The sequence below is a fragment of the Oncorhynchus masou genome, chromosome 21 (genome assembly GCF_036934945.1).
Source record: "Oncorhynchus masou masou isolate Uvic2021 chromosome 21, UVic_Omas_1.1, whole genome shotgun sequence".
NCBI lineage: Eukaryota > Metazoa > Chordata > Actinopteri > Salmoniformes > Salmonidae > Oncorhynchus > Oncorhynchus masou.
This window is the reverse complement of record NC_088232.1, coordinates 18,569,556-18,591,464: the sequence shown is the minus strand read 5'-3', so window position 1 is coordinate 18,591,464 and position 21,909 is coordinate 18,569,556. Positions and strand designations below refer to the sequence as shown.

The 21,909-nt window shown below is 43.7% G+C and overlaps 1 protein-coding gene across 3 annotated transcripts in view; it reads right to left on the bottom strand.

Annotated features, from left to right (window-relative positions):
• Nucleotides 1–394: 394 nt before the first annotated feature.
• rps6ka5 (ribosomal protein S6 kinase, polypeptide 5) overlaps nt 395–21,909 on the bottom strand; it is a 41,903-nt gene continuing 20,388 nt past the window's right edge. The window contains exons 9-17 of one of the 3 annotated variants that reach the window (XM_064927704.1): nt 20,502–20,663; nt 17,188–17,319; nt 16,730–16,863; nt 15,847–15,940; nt 14,026–14,196; nt 9,911–10,102; nt 7,302–7,461; nt 6,562–6,728; nt 395–6,330 (exon numbers count right to left, since the gene is read on the bottom strand). In XM_064927704.1, the coding sequence (XP_064783776.1) occupies nt 5,866–6,330; nt 6,562–6,728; nt 7,302–7,461; nt 9,911–10,102; nt 14,026–14,196; nt 15,847–15,940; nt 16,730–16,863; nt 17,188–17,319; nt 20,502–20,663 (1,677 nt within the window). In that variant the 3' untranslated portion in view covers nt 395–5,865. The remainder of the gene's footprint in view (nt 6,331–6,561; nt 6,729–7,301; nt 7,462–9,910; nt 10,103–14,025; nt 14,197–15,846; nt 15,941–16,729; nt 16,864–17,187; nt 17,320–20,501; nt 20,664–21,909) is intronic. The other 2 variants (XM_064927705.1, XM_064927706.1) reach the window with 2 other exon arrangements.

The following is a 21,909-nucleotide window of genomic DNA, read 5'->3' as shown; positions in this document are numbered from 1 at the left end:
CACTGTCTGGGAATACCACTACTGACAGCCATGACAACTCACAGAACACTGTCTGGGAATACCACTGACAGAGCCACAGACACCGAGCCCCCTCTGCTGTCCAGATACTGAACAGTAACTATTGGCAGGAAATAGTTTATAAATATGGACTTCTCCACGCTTAGCTTCAAACTACTGAGAATGTGAAACAATCTCTACTGAACCAAGTCTAAATAACTAAATAATCATAGACATCATTCCTTTTAATATTAATTTCTGCCAAATTAGTTAATTAATGGTACAGCTGGATTTAGCTGTGTTTTACCAAAACATTCGTACCACAAGACTTGAACTTAGATATTTTACAGTATTACATTATTTTTTTATATAAAAGAATAAAACCTTAATGCCCTTCACGTTTTTTTGATAAACATTTATTTAAACAGATATATTAAACAAACCACAAACAAGCAATACCAACAGGATTGGTTTACAAAACAAAACACACTCCCTTCCAATGATAATATGCGAGTTGATTCAACTCGTTCTCACCCAAAACAATGCAATACAAGGGTCACACACAAAACGTTAACCTTATTTTCCTGACAAAACAAAATACAGTAGAAATCACATCAAAATTTATCGTTTGAAACACAGCTTAAAAAAACAACAACCTCTTATTAGTATTCAATGTCATTCTCCCTCTGTAAAAGTTCGCATTTCAAGACAACCCACTGCATTGTATCCAATGCAGTTGAATTATATATATTTTTTAAAAGTCATACCGTTTAGAATCTTATGGCGTAGCATAATTACAGTATTTACAGCATTAGGACAGAAAGAAAAATACGGTTATTATTTTAGTTATTTCTTAAATGTACACGCATCTACCTAACTTCTATGACTCTTAACACAAATATAATTTCTAGCCCAGCTAGATAAAATTTACAGATTTGATATAGCCATGAAATAACTTCTTCCAAATATTTTCTTAAAGCCTTTTTCTGTGGATAAATATAAAATATATAGTCACTAATGTTGCACAGTGAATGGATAATGAGCTACAGAGAAGAGAATTAGGATGGTCCCTCAGTACCAGTTCATTAGAGCCAGGAGCTGGTCAACGCTGCCCTCTTGTGGCTGCCGATGGACATGTCATCTTAAAACTACGGAGTGCCCTTTGCTTAACTTAATTTACAGTTAACTTTCAAATAAAAATACAAAAAGGAATTACATTTTATTTTGATAGACAACACAAATGTAAATAAATACATGTTCTATGATGCTAAAGCTATTCAAATCAAATGCACAGGTGTTGTTTTCATGATTTCTCGTTTTTGAAGTAAGAAAATGTCCCTTGTAGAGTTCAGAATTAGAACAGCCCCAGGAAATCTTCTCTTACGAAACTCGGGATCAAACCAAATCACATAAACAACATCTCAGTTGTATTCAAATAATTTTCTAATTTAAGTTGCATGTAAGATTCATCTATTTTAACAGGACTAAAACAATAGGACCGGATTCACAGCGAACAACAGCGCATATACACACACACACACCATAATTTTACATGGGTAGACAACATAGAAAAAGACCCAGAACACCGCTATGCTCTTCAGTTCATAACATAATGCCGTATCGGAGAACATCCATGGTTTGGCTGGCCTGCACACCTGAATGATGGTGTATTAAGTGACCAAACCATATACCGCATGTCAAATGGACCAAACACACAGATATTGTGTTCACAGTGATGGCTAGGCTACGTATGCCCTTGCAGTAACTAAAGGGGTAAGCAGTAGTGTCATAAATTACGTTGACTGATGTTCCATTCCAAATTTGGAGGACAATTATCTACTGTGAACAAACCATCAATTGAATCCCCCCAGCCCCACACACCAAAAAAAACATTGTAAAAAATATATATATCAAAAGTGCAAAGGTCGATAATATTAAAGATGATTTGCATGTTAGAAGGTTGGATATTTCAGATATAGTCTATTGAAAGGACCCACCACTACAGTACTGTCAGGAAGACATGCTCCAGAGAACCATGCCCACGACAATGTGGGATGTGTCTGTCTGTACCACCAATAGCATTGCATGTAGTGGGATGGGAGAAAACCAAGTGCCTCAGCCCTCAGAGTTGAGCAGCCACAGGACTCACCTGGCAACAGGGGGGGGGGGGCTTATTTCAAAATAGCATAGCTATTGAGTGAGGATGCACATCACTAATTAAATTGGGAACAAAAACTTTTGGGTGTGAAGATGATGTTAATAAAAAGACAAGTCAGCTTGGAGCGAGTCTGACCTAAAATGACACGAAACCACAAGAGAGAGCGGAGCATTTCCCTTTCTGGAACAAACAGGCCAGCACTACAGCAGACTCTCAACTCCCAAAGGAGAGTTCAAAATAGGACACACTCCTTCCTCTCCTCCCTTCCGTTCTCCTTAACACCCCCCCCCTCACCCTCTCTTCCGGTCCTCCCATCCCCTGCTTCCCCTCTTCTGTGGGTTGTGCTCTCTAGTCTATTAATAGACCCACACAACTTTAGGTTTAATGGGGCAGAAAAGAAGGAGGGCGGGAACTCATGCAGAATGAAGTCAGGAGGAGAGAAGAGCTTTGTACTATTTAGCTTCTAGGGTTCAGCCTTTTAGTCAATTAAACTGAGAAGTGCAGGTGTGTGTGTGTGTGTAAACAGTGTTCCCTGTTGACATATCAAGCTATAGGTTCAGACCTTTTTTGGAGTGGACTGCATGAAATGGGGAGAGCAATAATATATATTTATGGTTTCAGCATGAACTGAGTTCAAATGAAGCCCTCAATCCGAAAAGCAAGCTGAAAAGTCCCTGCGCCCCGTTGTCTAGAAATAAACAAGTTCTCACATCTGACAGTCAGACAGTGTCATACATATATTCAGACATGAAGTATCCTCACCAATATGATCCGGATGGGGAAACGTGAGTACTTGCATAGAAAGGAAACATCGCATGCAGACCTTAACAGGTCGCTACCTAAAAGTGTGTTTCCACAGAATGCCGTTTCTAAATACTCAAGTAGATAAAGAAAGCCAAGTCGAGGCGCTCTTCGCAAAGCAACATGTCAAGATGTGCATCACAAGAGTTCAAACCACAGTGCGTGTCCCAAGAACGCCAACCAACCATTATCTCAGTCCTGCAGCACTAGAATACAGAGAAAGACATGATGAAAGGAGATTCATTTATGTTTCTAGAAAAATAGCAACCAGTGAACTGTTTGTAGTAGTCTGAAGCAGAGCCAGACACAGTACCAGTCAAGATTGGACACACCTACTCATTCAAGGGTTCTTCTTTATTTTTACTATTTTCTATTTTGAAGATTAATAGCAAAGACATTAAAACTATGAAATAACACATGAAATCATACTGTAACCCCCCAAAAAAACTTAAATCAAAGTATATTTTATATTTGAGATTCTTCAAAATAGCCACCCTTTGCACAGTCCTGGCATTCTCTCAACCAGCTTCACCTGGAATGCTTTTCCAACTGTCTTGAAGAAGTTCCCACATATAGCCACACGGCAGGGTAGCCTAGTGGTTAGAGCGTTGGACTTGTAACCAAAAGGTTGCAAGTTCATATCACCGAGCTGACAAGGTCATTCTGGGTTCTTCAAACCACAGACTTGCCTAGTTAAATAAAGGTCAAATTAAAATAAATAAATATGCTGAGCACTTGTTGGCTGCTTTTCCTTCACTCTGCGGTCCACCTCATCGCAAACCATCTCAGGTCATCTAATACAACACTCACTCTTTTTCTTGGTCAAATAGCCCTTACACAACCTGGAGGTGTGTAGGGTCATTGCCCTGTTGAAACACAAATAATAGTCCCACTAAGCGCAAAACAGATGGGACGGCGTATCACTACAGAATGCTGTGGAAGCAATGCTGTTTAAGTGTGCTTTGAATTCAAAACTAAATCAGACAGTGTCACCAGCAAAGCACCCCCACACCACTTCCTCCATGCTTCACAGTGGGAAATTCTCATGCAGAGATCATCCGTTCACCTACTCTGCGTCTCACCAAGACACAGCGGTTGGAACCAAAAATCTCTAATTTGGACTCATGGAAAAGGACAGATTCTACCATTCTAATGTCCATTGCTCGTGTTTCTTGGCCCAAGCAAGTATCTTCTTATTACTGGTGTCCTTCAGTAGTGGTTTCTTTGCTGCAATTTGACCACGAAGGCCTGATTAACGCAGTCTCCTCTGAACAGTTGATGTTGAGATGCGTCCGTTACTTGAACTCTTGAAGACTTTATTTGGGCTGCAATTTCTGAGGCTGGTAACTAATGAACTTCTCCTCTGCAGCAGAGGTAACTCTAGGTCTCCCATTCCTGTCCTCATGAGAGCCAGTTTCATCATAGCGCTATAATGGTTTCTGCGATTGCACTTAAACTTTCAAGTTCTTGAAATTTCCAGATTGTTACTTTAAGACATGACGGTCAGTCAGACTGTCATTTCTATTTGCTTATTTGAGCAGTTTTTGCCATAATATGGACTTGGTATTTTACTAAACAGGGCTCTCTTCTGTATACCACCCCTACCTTGTCACAACACAACTGATTGGCTCATTAAGGAAATAAATTCCACAAATTAACTTTTAAGGCACACCTGTTAATTGAAATGCATTCCAGGTGACTACCTCATGAAGCTGGTTGAGAGAATGCCAAGTGTGCAAAGCTGTCAAAGGCAAAGGGTGGCTATATGAAGAATCTCCAATATAAAATCTATTTTCATTTTTGGAAGACTTTTTTGGTTACTACATGATTCCATTTGTGTTATTTCATAGTTTTGATGTCTTCACCATTATTCTACAATGTAGAAATTTGTCAAAAGAAAAACACTTGAATGAGTAGGTGTTCTAAAACGTTAGAGACAGACAGACAGACAAGGGCAGGAGACAGCATCTAATGTAGAAAAGGCAGAGGTTTTTGGCACAGTACTTGTAACTCCCCTGCCACCTTCAAGATAAGTTGATGTATATGAGGATCCTACCCTACTATTTGTCATCCACAACAAAACACTGACTTGGCCTGAAACATAACATCAACCTGCCATTGAAACGTTTTGCAATGAGGTGACACTGGGTCTAGATCTCAGGGGGGGTGTTCTAGATCTCGGGGGGGGGTTCTAGATCTCAGGTTGGTGGTCTGAGCTTTTCCATCTATCATAAACATCTGTGAACCATTAATAAGTTAACACAAAAAGAAGAAAGAATTTCGGTCTGCATTATTGTCATACATAAAATCCTGCAAAATATATGTGCTCCGCTTTAAAAACCAGAGGTTCACCCCAATGTGAGAAGCTGCAGTACTTGTGGCTTAGCGGTTCATTTTTAAAATAACGCAACATGCCAGTATAAAAAAGAGACCAAGAAACAACCAGGACGACCATCTACTAAACCTGACAAACTAACAAACCAACAAACAAAAAGACATGACTGAAACAGAGTTGTGGTTGTAGAGGGTTCTCGCCGCTGTCTAGCCCTGAATCCATAGAGCAGCCCTTATCATTTGGCGTGTGTCTACTGCTAGCAATGACCGAGAGGTGGTTCCTGCTCCCGCTGCATGCTCAGTTTTGGAGGCGTGCATGCGCTTGCTGTCCATGCGTGTGACTGATTGACTGCGAGCTGCCATGGAAGGAGAGCAAGAGAGGGAGAGAACGATAGAGGGGTCTCCCTGCCGTCCGTCCAGCCATCTTTCTGACGGTGCAGGCCTTCTCCCTGCCTTCTTTTCCCTCGCTCAGTGCGTGTTTTGAGATCGACCGCATGTGACCGCACAGAAAGACTGACCTACAAATTAAGATTAGCGAATCAGCCGTGATCCCCTTTTAATACACCGCCTGTCTCTCATTGTGAGAAGTGGAAGGCTGGAGGGTGCGGGCGTTCTGGGGCAGGGTCGCTGTCTGAGCCGAGGGCGAGGGGTGTCGTGACAGGGGTGGTGTTGGAGGGCTGGGGTGGAGGGTTGGGTTCTCCACCCGTCTTCACCTGGTGGGTCTGGGAGGAAGAGGAGTGGGTGTCCGGGTGGGTCTGGGAGGAGGAGGAGTGGGTGTCCTGGTGGGTCTGGGAGGAGGAGTGGGTGTCCTGGTGGGTCTGGGAGGAGGAGGAGGAAGAGGAGTGGGTGTCCTGGTGGGACTGGGAGGAGGAGGAAGAGGAGTGGGTGCTCTCACCGGAGCTGCTCCTGGTCTCTGTGCTGGTGCTGGTCTTCTTCATCTTCCTCCTCTTGGCCAGCGGGGCCTTGTCCACCGTCTGCAGACGGAAACCCTCCCGCTTACACTTGTTGAACGCCTGGAGAAGCAGAACAACAAGAATTGCCTTGGCAGCAGCCAATGCGGGGGTCCATAAACACAATTACAAACAAGAAATCAACAATAGGAAACTACAATAAACACATGAATGGATTTATACCCGCCATCACCCATCCCTTTTGGAAGAACTGAAACGGGGATATTGGGTATTCTCAAACACTCTCCTTGCCTCTTCTAATGCAAACCCTGCCATTCACTCATCATGCCCCGCCCCCCCGATTGAATGAATAAAGCTCACGTTGAAGGTAGCCTTGACGTAGGTGTGTACGGACACGGTGGTGGAGGAGCCCAGGATGTCTGGTGTCATCAGAGGGTTGGAGGAGAGCTGGCTGTCGTCTTGGAGCCAGGCGTTGTACCTCAGACCACACATTTTGATCCGCTTGTCAGGGTCCACTGTCAGCAGCTCTATAGGTACCACACGATGGATATCACAAGATCTAATACTGTATGTATGTAGTATGTCAACACAGAATCTCGGGGGGGGGGGGGGGACAGACCAGACCAGGGCTCTCCAACCATGTTCCTGGAGAGCTATCCTCATGTAGGTTCTCTCCAACCGCAGCTGGAACAAACCTGATTCCGCTTATCAACCAGCCAACTATTAGAACCAGGCGTGCTAGATTAGGGTTGGAATGAGAAGCGGTAGCTCTCCAGGAGCAAGGTTGGAGAGCCCTGGACCAGACAGACACCAGGTGAACATTACAGACACCCCCGCTGGTGAGCAGCAGCACCAGAGACACGCTAAACTCTCGAGGAGTTACACCTCCATCCAGACGACACTAAGGTCGACTCACACATCAACTCATTTACTAAAATGTTTCACCAAACTAGGGGTGAACCACAAGAAAAACACGCAGAATAATTACCGGAGTCATTCAGTAAGTGGAACCAACGCAGCTTTCACCTTGCCGCAAAGCATTCCCGAAGTTGACGTCATATCCTCTGACCTTTCAACCCCCCACCACCTGCCATGCTCACCTTGTATAAGGTCCTTAGCCTGCTGCGAGACACTCCTCCAGGCCTCGCCCTCGAAGGAGAAGTCTCCCTGTTTAATCTTCCTCATGATCTCTTCAGCGCTGGTGTGGGTCAAACTCTTCCCCTGACACTGGAATGGCACCTGACCCGACAGCATGGTGTACTGGAACATAATTTTAATAAAACACATTCTAAACATAATAATACATATTTTGGAATCCGACATGTGGCCTATCTGATGACGTTGTGTATACATGTTGTCTCCACGTCTTACTAAGTCATGTACTGGTTGTACGCTCACTTGATCTAAGCCCGATTAAGGTTGGCCCGGTTTCTAATACCTCAGTAAACAGACGTTTTGGCCGTGCGTGTGTCTGTCTGTCTCTGGGGCGTCCGCTCATCGGCTTGCTATGCTTCCAGGGCACTCTGCTATACAGAGCCTGGTCTGTCAGGAAGCGTCACATCACAGCTCTGTACACACAGCCAGCACACTACTACACTCCACCCCCAGGGGCCAACGCGCAGAGCGAGAGAGAGAGCGAGAGAGGACTGAGGCTGCACGCTTGAAAGGACATGCAGAGAACTCGCTCTTCCGCTCTCTACTCTTCTTCCTCTCACCTCTTGTCTTGCTCTCTTTCCTATCATTCTCCATCCATCCCCCTCTCTCACTCCACCTCCCCCCTTCATTCTTATTCTCTTCAGATGGCCATTGAATTACACTGACATTTCCACTGGCAGGAAGCAATGCCACAGCCTCATGTGGCCACAGAAAAGTCTTAAAAGCTACAGTCTGTGATTAAACAAATATTTTTTTAAATCAGCTGAGGGATGGGGCTAGGGCAATTGCAACCCTTCTCCAAGTCATAAACAGTGTGTTCCATGCAAATGCTGACAGTCCATGACATCCAAGAGATCGTTTAACCATCTTTTGACGCAATATATAATTTGTTTACATTCTTCTTGTTTGTAAACAAAGGAGTAAGAAACCCTCATATTTGGAGTTACGATCAAAATGAACAAATTAAATGACCCGCTCTGCTCTGGCTAGGCCTTTTTTGTCAACATAACTATTTTTCTCTTGAGTTATCACTTGCGGCGTTCCACAAGGTTCGATTTTGGGTCCGGTACTGTTGAGTTTATAAATGTTACCCCTTGGTTGCGTCATCACAAGGCACGGCATTGATTTCCACTGCTACGTAGACGATACACAACTTTACATTTGTGTCACCAGAGGATTTTAGCACCACAAATAAATTATACTGTATTAGTGATTTAAATACTTGGATGGCTCACAACTTCCTCCAGCTAAATCAAGACAAGACTGAGGTACTTATTGTTGGAGCCAAAGCACACAGAGAATCTAGCCGCACATCTGAATTCACAGGCAATAAAGATAAAACGCCAGGAAAAAAAACAACCTAGGTGTCATTTTAGATTCTGAACTCAATTTCGAAACACACATTAGGAATGTGACCAAAGCACATTTTATCCCCACTTGAGGAACATAGAAACGGCAGCGTCTTGGCAATCTCAGGCTGATAGAGGGAGTCATTATTACAAGGCGGCTTGACTACTGTAATGCTCTCCAGTCTGGTCTTTAAGAGAATGCCATTGCTCAACTGAAAAACATACAGAATGCTGCAGCATGGGTACTGACCAAGACCACAGAGAACACACATTACACCAGTTTAAAAAAAGGTCTCTGCACTGGAGTTCTAGAATACATTTGAAGATTATTCTATTGGTTTGTAAATCAATCCACGATTGTGCACCCCAATACATGTCAGACATGCCTTTAAGTTCTGTACCCAGTAGGTCCCTCAGGTCCTCTGGCCTTTAAACTATCCCGAAGCCTAGGACCAAGAGGGATGGAGAGGCAGCCTTTAGTTATTATGCCCCCAGCCTCTGGAATAGCCTGCCAGAGAGAACCTGAGGCAGGCCGAATCAGTGGACATAATTAAGAGATCCTAAAAAACATATTTTTAGCTTTGCTTTTCCTTAGGGTGCTTTTTTTTGTCTTTCAGTTTTTGTTATTCTTTAGTTTATCCTCTTATGTTTATTTGTGTGTAATAAAAATGTTTGTATTTTCATAGTTAAAAAAAAAAACGTATGTTTTTCCACTGTGAAGCGCATTGCGTTGCATTCATGTCTGAAATGTACAGTATAAATAAAGCTAAGTGCTGCTGGTAGATCGTCGTTTAGTGGTGAATATTGATGCGTGTCAGCAGCACAGCACACCCCCGGACACAACAGCAGCATGTTAGCTGTACTGAATAAAACATAGCGATGGGTATTAGACAGGCCCTAACCACATAACACAGGATACAGAAAACACCGGAACAGCTTCCCTTGTGAATGGCCTTGACAAAACTCCCAACATAAAACTGCTGAATCAAGCTAGAATTTGTGTAGCTGTATTGAATCAATGAAAGACAAGATCTACCAGAAGTGCAGCTATTGGTACAGATAAAGGCTCCGGTTGGATTCGGAACACCCCGACATCCTTCTCAAAACCCCCATCGGAGGAGACGTTCTAAGGGAAGGAACCTTTGATCTTCAACGTATTTAAAGGGTATAAGGACTCACTCCTCCTCTGTACCACCTCCACTCACCAGGATGACGCCCAGGCTCCAGAGGTCACATGACTCGTCGTAGCCGTCGTATTTGAGGATCTCCGGCGCGGCGTAGGCCAGGGTGAAACACGGCGTCTTCAGCAGCTGGTTGTCTGGGGGCTTCAGCCGGGCGAAGCCAAAGTCTATGATCTTTATCTCAGAGTTCTCACTCTCATCTGTGAACAGCAAGTTCTGAACGGGGTTTCAAGAGAGAAACAGGTTTCTGTTATTGCTCCAGAGTCTATTTGAATGCATAATTGCAATCTCAAATGGCACACCCGTTACCATTTCTAGTCCATTAATGACAGGAAGGATGAGATGCACCACTTTTAAAGTGCCAGCTTCAGTTCCATTTGGCCAGATGGAGAAAATAAACGTTAACAAAAAAAAAAAGATATCATGCTTCATTCAAGCCTTTGATCGTTATATTCTATTCATATGTAATGAACATGTACAGCACATTTGGAAAGGATTCAGTCCCTTTCTCCACATCTTGTTTCGTTGCAGCCTTATTTCAACATGGATTAAATAAACATTTTCCTCATTCTACACAGAATACCCCCAAAATGACAAAGCAAAAACAGGTCCTTTTTTGGTGCAACTTTATTACAAATAAAAATTTACATAAGTATTCAGACCCTTTGCTATGAGACACGAAATGGAGCTCAGGTGGATCCTGTTTCCATTGGTCAGCCTTCATGTTTCTACAACTTGGGAGTCCACCTGTGGTAAATTCAATGTCCCACAATTGACAGCACATGTCAGAGCAAAAACCAAGCCATGAGGTTGAAGGAATTGTCCTTAGAGTGCCGAGAAAGGATTGTGTTGAGGCACAGATCTGGGGAAGGGCAGCCCAGCCAAACTGAGCAATCTGGGGAGAAGGGCCTTGTTCAGGGAGGTGACCAAGAACCCGATGGTCACTCTGTGGAGATGGGAGAACCTTCCAGAAGGACAACCATCTCTGCAGCACTCAGGTCTTTATGGTAAAGTGGCCAGACCACTGTACCATAAAGAAGCCAGTCCTCAGTAAAAGCCACATGACAGCCCGCTTGGAGTTTGCTAAAAGGCACCTAAAGGACTCTCAGACCATGAGAAACAAGATTCTCTGGTCTGATAAAACCAAGATTAAACTCTTTGGCCTGAATGCCAAGCATCATGTCTGGAGGAAAACCTGGCCCCATCCCTACAGTGAAGCATGGTGGTAGCAGCATCATGCTTTGGGGATGTTTTTCAGGGACAGGGAGACTAGTCAGGGTTGAGGGCAAGATGAACAGAGCAAAGAACAGAGATATTCTTGATGAAGACCTGCTCCAGAGCTCTCAGGACCTCAGACTGGGGTGAAGGTTCAACTTCCAACAGGACAATGACCCTAAGCACACAGCCAAGACAATACAGGAGTGGCTTCAGGACAAGTCTCAATTTCCTTGAATGGCCCAGCCAGAGCCCAGACTTGAACCCGATCAAACATCTCTGGAGAGACCTGAAAATCGCTGTGCAGCGATGCTCCCCATCCAACCTGACAAAGCTTGAGAAGATCTGCAGAGAAGAACGGGAGAAACTCCCCAAATACAGGTGTGCCAAGCTTGTAGCGTCATACCCAAGAAGACTCGAGGCTGTAATTGCTTCCAAAAGGTGCTTCAACAAAGTACTGAGTAAAGGGTCTGAATACTTATGTAAAAGTAATTTGTTTTTTTATTTGTAATAAATGTGCAAAAATGTCTAAAAACCTGTTTTTGCCTTGTCATTATGGGGTATTATGTAGATTGATGCAGGTAAAAAACGTAAGGCTGTAACGTAACAAAATGTGGAAAAAGTCAAGGGGTCTGAAAACTTTCTGAATGCACTGCATTAAGCTAGACCATACATAGAGATCATCAGCATAAGTTGGGAGTGTCCCTCAAGTTCTTTACTTCCAGGGGTTCAACAGCCTGATCCCAGATCTGTTTGCACAGTATGGCCAGCCCATAAAGATAATAAACTCGGCAAAAGAAACGCCCCTTTTTCAGGACCCGGTCTTTCAAAGATAATTCGTAAAAATCCAAATAACTTCGCAGATCTTCATTGTAAAGGGTTTAAACGCTGTTTCCCATGCTTGTTCAATGAACCATAAACAATTAATGAACATGCACCTGTGGAACGGTCGTTAAGACACTAACAGCTTACAGACGGTAGGCAATTAAGGTCACAGTTATGAAAACCTAGGACACTAAAGAGGCCTTTCTACTGACTCTGAAAAACACAAAAAGAAAGATGCCCAAGGTCCCTGCTCATCTGCGTGAACGTGCCTTAGGCATTCTACAAGGAGCCATGAAGACTACAGATGTGGCCAGGGCAAGAAATTACAATGTCCGTACTGTGAGATGCCAAAGAGAGCGTTACAAGGGAGACAGGATGGACAGCTGATCGTCCTCGCAATGGCAGACCACGTGTAACAACACCTGCACAGGATCGGTACATTCGAACATCACACCTGCGGGACAGGTGCAGGATGGAAACAACAACTGCCCGAGTTACACCAGGAACGCACAATCACTCCATCAGTGCTCAGACTGTCCGCAATAGGCTGAGAGAGGCTGGACTGAGGGCTTGTAGGCCTGTTGTAAGGCAGGTCCTCACCCCACATCACCGGCAACAACGTTGCCTATGGGCACAAACCTACCGTCGCTGGACCAGACAGGACTGGCAAAAAGTGCTCTTCACTGTGGTTTTGTCCCACCAAGGGTGATGGTCGGATTCGCGTTTATCGTCAAAGAATGAGCGTTACACCGAGGCCTGTACTCTGGAGCGGGATTGATTTGGAGGTGGAGGGTCCATCATGGTCTGGGGCGGACTGAGCTTGTCATCACTGCAGGCAATCTCAATGCTGTGCGTTACAGGGAAGACATCCTCCTCCCTCATGTGGTACCCTTCCTGCAGGCTCATCCTGACATGACCCTCCAGCATGACAATGCCACCAGCCCATACTGCTCATTCCTAGTGATTTCCTGCAAGACAGGAATATCAGTGTTCTGGAATGGCTAGCGAAGAGCCTGGATCTCAATCCCATTGAGCACGTCTGGGACCTTTTGGATCGGAGGGTGAGGGCTAGGGCCATTCCCCCCAGAAATGTCCGGGAACGTGCAGGTGCCTTGGTGGAAGAGTGGGGTAACATCAAACAGCAAGAACTGGCAAATCTGGTGCAGTCCATGAGGAGGAGATGCACTGCAGTACTAAATGCAGCTGGTGGCCACACCAGATACTGACTGTTACTTTTGATCCCCACCTTTGTTCAGGGACACATTATTCAATTTCTGTTAGTCACATGTCTGTGGAACTTGTTCAGTTTATGTCTCAGTTGTTGGAATCTTGTTATGTTCAAACAAATATTTACACATGTTAAATTTGCTGAAAATAAATGCAGTTGAAATCAAGAAGATGCTTCTTTTTTTGTTGAGTTTTACATGCCATTCAGCCGATGCTTTCATCCAAGAGACTAAACTCATGCATACATTTTACGTACAGGTGGTCAGGGGAATCAAACCCACTATACTGGTGCAGCAAGAGTCATGCTCTACCAACTGAGCTACAGAGGACACAGGTCTGGGAGCAGCCTTGACAGTTGTAGTACCAATGACAGTGTGTATAAATGGAGAAAGCCATCGATTACTTGGCACCCTTCATTCCTATGTGAAGATTCAATAGCACATTGAAGCCAAATTAAGTCAGTTAAGATGGCGTCTCATGGAGACATAACATGCGCAGTTTGAGCTACTCCAGGAAGTGACATTACAGGCTAGCTCAGTTATGCCCCCTCATTGACTAAGTCAAGTTGAAGGCCGACCGGGGTGCTGCAGGCCGCCATTAGCAACTAAAATATCCTTAACAACTTCTTCAGTGTGTGATTTTCAAATAACCGGTTCAAGGACATACATCTGGTGTATTAGAAGCAACGATTGGTACCATGACGGTCTTCAAACTTGTATTGTATTTACACAAAGATTGGCCACAAAGATCTTTTCCATTCTCTATAATGGGGGAATCCCGTTTTCGCGCAAACAATGCCTGCAGTACCGCAGTCGGACTTGAGCTTCCGTAGCCGCAATGAGAGGGGGCAGTCATTCTCTCAATAGTAGTACCTCTGGCTTGAGGTCCCTGTGCACCACTCCTACGTCGTGCATGTGGCTGACGGCTGACACCAGTCTCCTCATGATGCGGCTGGCCTCAGTCTCACTGAAGTGCTGCTTCCTCTGTATCCTCTCCAGCAGCTCTCCACCACGCAGCAGCTCCAACACCAGGTACGTATGCAGCTCGAGGGAAGAAGGAGAGACACAGCAAGTTACACACACACACACACACTTACCCATAGGGTCTCCAGAGAGAGTCTTACCGTCATGTTGACCAACGACTCATAGTTCCTATACGGACGTATACAACTGTATTTTGTAACTTTAAAAATAAATAAATATTGGAGGTCATACGAAGTAGGAAACGTCACGCTTTATGGAATTCATGTGATCGGTTGCTCCGAGCCCAAGGCTGTGGTTATACAATAGCGGAAATTGTTTGGAAAACTCAAAACGGTAGAAAGCCTGAGTCCACATTTCTATTTTGTATGAAACATGTCCAGATGTCACGGTGATGGAGAGATGAAACCGGAACAGAGTGGCTGAAGTGAAAGGACCCTGATAAAGAGGCTTGAGAATAATGTACCTACGTCGGTCTGTGGCACTGCAGCCGGGTAGAGTAGGCTTTCTCATTAGTGCTCGAAGAGGGGAACAAAGACCGAGAGAGAGAGAGAGAGGGAAGGGGCGGGAAGGTGGCCTGCATCCCAATTCTCCACCCTTCTCCCAAAGTATGCACTTGGACACCATTGGCTATGTCCCAACTCTCCATGCAGGTGGTGTGTGTCCCAATTGACGGGGAGTGTGCAAGTGCACACTTTGGGAGAAAAGGTGTAGAATTGGAACTCAGAATGGGAGAGGAGGGCCGCAGCAAGGCGGCTCTGCTTTGATCTTGTTAACAGCCCTCGGTCTGAGTGAATTCTAAATGGCTCCCTTTATAGTGCACTACTTTTGACCAGGGCTCCTATAGTGGACCAGGGCTGTGGTCAAAAGTAGAGTGCCTTAAAAAGGAAATATGGTGCCATTTAGGCCAAGCCCTCTCTGAGGTACAGTACAGTAACAACCCAGCAGAGCTCATCAGAGCTACAATGCTGCTCCTAGGCCTGAAGGGCCCCAGATAATGAACATGGCCAATATCAGCCACACACACACACACTTGTTTGACCCAATTAGGAGAAAACAGTTTTTTTCTTCTCTCACCAAGCTCAAATCCTTCATGAGATCTAAAGGCCCACATACAGACATAAAATATGCTCTGTGTAGGTTAATTCATCTATACCTACAATGGATGTGCCCGTATGTGGCGCAGCTGCTGTACTGCAGTAAAATGCAGTGTATACAAACTGAAATATGGGGGTATAGTGTAGTGTTTATTATAGGACGATATGAAGGAGAGAAGAGGGAGATGGAGAATGTCCCAGGAGGAATCTTGCTTCCACGTTCATCTGCTCTGTTCCACCTCTAACTTAATAAGGCCGTCTGCCGTTAGTCTTGTCTTACGATCACTAGTTCGCTTAGGAAAGAAAATGGCCATTTCTAAAGATGGGCTTTGACCAGCAACGCTTGTGATAACAGGTCTCTCTGGTCAAATAAATGATATCATCTCGATGAGAAGAAACGTGGTTGTTTTTTTTGCCTACTTCAGTGATTCCAGCGAGTGTCTGCCGAATGACTGAAATATAACGTAATGCAATGTTTCCACTGACTCTATAGCGCGCACTTCTAACCAGGATAGCAGAGACAGCAGAGATAACATCTCTTCTGTAAGAAGTGCCTGTTATCTAAAATGAGACTAACATTTAAAGATAAGGTTCAATAAAATGTAAAAATCCTTACCTGATCATGGTAAATCTCGTGAGTCTTGACGATGTTGGGGTGGCCGTCGCAGAGCTTCAGAGCTGCAATCTCTTTCTGTGTCTGGGCCTCCATCCTAGAGGGGACATGGGAGAGACGAGACGCAAAGGGTCATCAGGAGGATTCGCCCGTCATGTGTGCACCTGTCACAGTGTCACCCCCGTAAGTTGAAGGCACACTTCATCCACCAGCAGCCCCGCAGAGCAGTCTTCAGCAACGTCTGGTGGCCTGGAATTTACATCACATCGAGTGAGACCAAACAAATTGAATTAGATGTTTAACGGATGTCTCGCTCCATTTTTCTCCAAAATAATTGTTTTATTTAAAATCAGCTAAATTGAAAAGTTAATGAAAAATGGCACAATTACACATTTTTTAACTACTTTTAAAAGAATCTCAAATCGTATAAAAAGTAAAACCTTTATTTTATTTTTTAAATAAAAGTCGGCTTGTGATGAAACTGAGGCAGTTTGGGCTGGAAAGGCAGTGTACATGTGTGTTCAGTAGAAGGGCATCAATGGGATATTATAGCACAAAGTAATGTCCTCAAGTTTCCAGTAAAGTGACAGAACTTCCTCTTGGATTATGGCTCAACTATGCCTCTTTTAGCCTCCCTAAGAGGCAAAAATCTCACAATTAGGTCGCTAGTTATTAAACTAAAGTTGATGTAGTATTTGAACAATGGGGTTCTACTTTTTTGTTCTTCCTTAAAAAAAATGAAATAATACTACAATGTCTTATCTAGTTAGCCAGTCAACTCCCAATAAACACACATCAGTGAGCTCCGGGCAGGGCCGGTCTGAGCCTGGTACAGTTTGGCAGCACAAAACAGATCTGGGAACCAGGCTAGCCTATGGTACAGTACCTCTTGCTGACGATTTTCACAGCGTACTTCTGGCCAGTCTTCTTGTGGGTGCACTGCCTACAGATGGAGAAGCTGCCCTCGCCCAGAGCATTGTCCTTCAGGTTCATCTCATAGTTCATATAGAACGGAGAGTCCTAAAGAGAAGGTTGTCGTACCAAATCACAAAGAACGCCGTTTTCATAACGCCACTATCAGTCGCTAATTAGTCAACACCACACCTGAGCCAAAGCTGAAACTGAAAATAGAATTTAAGAAACATACAGTAGCTAAATGATTCACTCCTGGAAGGACTGAAACCTGAAAAGACAAATGCAAAAACAATTGAAAGCAAGCGTTGCTCTAGGGAGAAAACTCCTCTTTCTTAGTGGCTGCAGCTAAGCTATTAAAGCTAAGTGTGTTTAGGTGGCGGGAATAAATACAACCCTATCCATCTAACTATACCACACACACGGGTGTACCTTCATCATGGCGCTGCGGGCCACAGCAGCAGACCCCGGCCTCTGTGACCCTAATCCTCCACACAGCTGTAGTGTGTCGTCCATTACAGCGTTCCACTTGAACAGGATGGAGGGGGCCATGAACGAGTAGCCCTGTAACCAGGACAGAGAGACAGAGAGAAGGGGTATTACATGAAGCAGAAATGTGAAGCGAGAGGTGGCCATGAACAAATAGCCCTGTAACCGAGACAGAGAGAGGGGGTATTACATGAAGCAGAAATGTGAAGCGAGAGGTGGCCATGAACAAGTAGCCCTGCACAAAGGACACACATTACAAGAAGTGGGTTTAATATAATATACCTGGTCATATGAAGCACAGGAAAGAGAACGGTATACCCTTCACATTATAGAGCTTACCTGAGACATCCTTTTCAGTACTGTTGCAGCAACAATGGTGGATGCATAAGATGGCCATCAACACCAAAGTAGACTAGGTTGTGTTCAAATCTGAACTTCAAAACGTAGCTTTCTTCATTTTACTGAAAAGGCATGCAGCGTTTACTTCATTCAATAACTACATTATAACCCATCAATCCTGTAACAACTGTGGCGTGAGCATGACAATGGCTGCCATTCAATGGTGGTCCATCTGTGCTCATTGTTATAACTGTCATCTATGACAGGATTGGGATGTGCTGCCTGGTTCCAACTATGAAGGGCCCAGAGCTAGCTAGCCAGCACACACACACATACACACACACAGCTGCGTGGAATGCATGCAGAGTAAGAGCTGTGGATGGACGGATGGATGGATGAGAATACCCTAATTGCCAGGCATCAATATCTGATTGCGCTGCTGTGAAATTACATCTCGTCGGGGCTCTAATGCAATTTAATTTTGTTTTGTGAGGCAAGGCGGGAGCGCAGACCCCCAAGAGTTAAAAGTTGTGATAGCAGCAGTTCTCTCTAACGCAATTGCTCAGGCCTGGCATCAAATTATAAAGACTAGCCTACAAATTCTAGTATATGTGAAATTTGAAATAAAACAAGCCAAGATGAAGTTGGCAATCATAGGTTTAAGGCGTAATTGAGGCAGACATGGTGATTCTCTGGAACCGTAACCTTTTATTCCAGCAGAGAAAAGAGAGAAGCCCTTATAAATGGGCCTATTGATCAGCCAGGCTCGAGGAGCCAGAAGGCATGGCAATCACAGCTGAGATTTTGCTCAATAGCCTACATCAATCAGACACTCTACCAAAAGCTGGCACACAGCTGCATTCATAAAGTGTCTCAGCGTAGGAGTGCAGATCTAGGATCAGGTCCCTCCGTCCATATAATTATGATCTAAAAAGGCAAAAATGGATCCTCGATCTGCACTCATGCTCGGAGATGCTTTATGAATAGGGGCTCAGGGACACATTATGGTTCAAAACTATAGCATAAATAGTCATTCACATCTGTTAGGTCCATCAGAACTGCATATGGCTATAATTATACGCCTTGAATGAAAAGCCCTTTAGTCAATTTGAATACCAATGTACACACAGATGTACAAATGTACACAGGGCTTGCACTGATTTTAAAGCAAGCTATTGAGGAGTTTCTAAACAACGTCAATAGCTGAGGAGTCAAATACATACAGTACCCGTCAAAAGTATGGACATGCCTACTCATTCAAGGGTTTTTATTTGTACTATTTTCTACATTGTTGAATAATAGTGAATACATCAACAGTATAAAATAACATTTGGAATCATATACTAAGCAAAAAGTGTTAAATCAAAATATATTTATTCTTCTTCAAAGTAGCCACCCTTTGTCTTCACAACCAGTTTCATCTGGAATGCTTATCCAACAGTCTTGAAGGAGTTCCCACATATGCTGAGCACTTGTTGGCTGCTTTTCCTTCACTCTGCGGTCCAACTCATCCCAAACCATCTCAATTGGGTTGAGGTCAGGTGATTGTGGAGGCCAGGTTAGCTGATGCAGCCCTCCATCACTCTCCTTGGTAAAATAGCCCTTACACAGTCTGGAGGTGTGTAGGGTCATTGTCCTGTTGAAACACAAATGATAGTCCCACTAAGCGCAACCTAGATGGGATGGCATATCGCTGTGGTAGCCATGCTGGTTAAGTGTGCATTGAATTCTAAATAAATCACTGACTGTCACCAACAAAGCACCATCACACCTTCTCCTCCATGCTTCATCGTTGTAACCACACATACAGAGATCATCTGTTCACCTACTCTGCGCCTCACAAAGACATGGTGGTTGGAACCAAAAATCTCACATTTGGACTCATCTGACCAAAGGACAGATTTCCACCAGTCTAATGTCCATTGCTCGTGTTTCTTGGCCCAAGCAAGTCTCTTCTTCTTATTGGTGTCCTTTAGTAGTGGTTTCTTTGCAGCAATTTGACCATGAAGGCCTGATTCACGCAGTCTCCTCTGAACAGTTGATGTTGACATGTGTCCGTTACTTTAACTCTGAAGCATTTATTTGGGCCGCAATTTCTGAAGCTGGTAGATCTAATGAACTTATCCTCTGCAGCAGAGGTAGCGCTGGGTTTTCCTCATGAGAGCCAGTTTCATAGCACTTGATGGTTTTTGTGACAGCACTTGAAACTTTCAAAGTTCTTGAAATTTTCCAGATTGACTGACCGTCATGTCTTAAAGTAATGATAGACTGTTGTTTCTCTTTGCTTATTTGAGCTGTTATTGACATAATATGGACTTGGTCTTTTACCAAATAGGGCTAACTTATGTATACCACCCCTACCTTATGACAACACAACTGATTGGAATGCATTCCTGTTGACTACCTCATGAAGCTGGTTGAGAGAATGTCAAGAGTGTGAAAAGCTGTCAAGGGTGGCTACTTACTAAAATACATTTTGATTTGTCGAACACTGCATACTGCATTATTCCATGTGTGTTTTTTCATAGTTTTGATGTTTTCACTATTATTCTACAATGTAGAAAATCGTAAAAAATAAAGAAAAACTTGAATAAGTAGGTGTGTCCAAACGTTTTCACTCGTACTGTACATAGAAACAGTGTCATCTGTGACACCATCTACCACACGTCAAGAGTTTACATTGAATGTCAACAAAATAATGTTGAAGTTTACCTAAATGAAACATAATTTGACCATTTGGGACTGTATTAAAAAGCATAATCAACCACTTCCCACCTCATCTGAAAGATGCATTGTCAAAAACCTCTGACCAACCAGAGAATTAAGGTAACAGTTTTGAGGCAGAGCTGCAGGGGAATAGGTGGGGTCCTTCGGGCACACACACAGAGACACACACAGAGACACACACAGAGACACACCTGAAAGATGCGGTCACAGTTCTGAGGCAAAGCTGCAGGGGAGTAGGTGGGGTCCATTTCAGTGAACTCCTCCGCAAAGTTGCTGACATCTAGTTCATCCCTGATCACCGGCTTGAACGGGGCGGGCACCCTCTTAGCTGCTAAGTCCTCCCAGTTAATCTTCTGAAATAGAGGAGATGAAGCACAACAAAAATATATGTCTACTTTAAGACCATTTTATCAACAAAAGGCAAATATAAAGTGTCTTCAGGAAGTACTCATCCCTCTTTTCCACATTCTGTTATGCAAAAGACTAAATTTAAAACGGATTAAATTGTTTTTTTTGGGGGGCACTGGCCTACACATACCACAATGTTTAAGTGGAATGATGTCATTTTTTAAAATAGATTCACTGAAAATGAAAAGCTGAAATGTCTTGAGTCAAGTATTAAACCCCTTTGTGATGGCAAAAATGTGCTTAACAAGTCACATAACTTGAATTGAATAATGGTGTTTGACATGATTTTTTAATGACAACCTCATCTCTGTACCCCACACATACCTTTACAGATCATTGTCCCTCATTCTGGCAGTGAATTTCAAACACAGATTCAACCACAAAGACCAGGGAGGTCTTCCAATGCCTTGCAAAGGGCACACATTGGTAGACAGTGAATACCCCTTTGAGCATAGTGAAGTAAGTTATTAATTACACTTCGGATGGTGTATCAATGCACCCAGTCACGAGAAAGATAGTGGTCCTTCCAGACTCAGCTGTCGGAAAAGAAAGAAACCGCTCAGGGATTTCACCATGAGGCCAATGGGGACTTTGAAAAACAGTTTCAGAGTTCAATGCCTGAAATAGGAGAAAACTGAGTATGGATGAACAACATTGTAATTATTACACAATATTAACCTAATTCACAGTGAAAAGAAGGAAGCCTGTACAGAATACAAATATTCCAAAACATGCAACCTGTTTGCAACAAGGCACTAAAGTAAGTGTAGAAAAATGTGGCAAATCCATTCATGTCCTGAAAACCAAGTGGTTATGTTTGGGGCAAATCCAATACACAGTAACACTCCCCATATTTTCAAGCATAGTGGTGTTATTGGTATGCTTGTAATCATTAAGGACTAGAGTTTTTCAGGATAAAAAAGAAACGGAATGGAGCTAAGTACAGGCAAAATCCTAGAGGAAAACCTGGTTCAGTCTGCTTTCCACCAGACACTGAGATGAATTCACCTTCCAGCAGGACAATGACCTAAAACACAAGGCCAAATAAAAACTTGAGTTGCTGACCAAGAAGACAGTGAATGTTCTTGAGGAGCCGAAAATCGATGGAAAGACCTGAAACCAGTTGTCCAGCAATGATCAACAACCAATTTGACAGCTTGAAGAATTTTGAAAAGAATAAATGGGCAAATG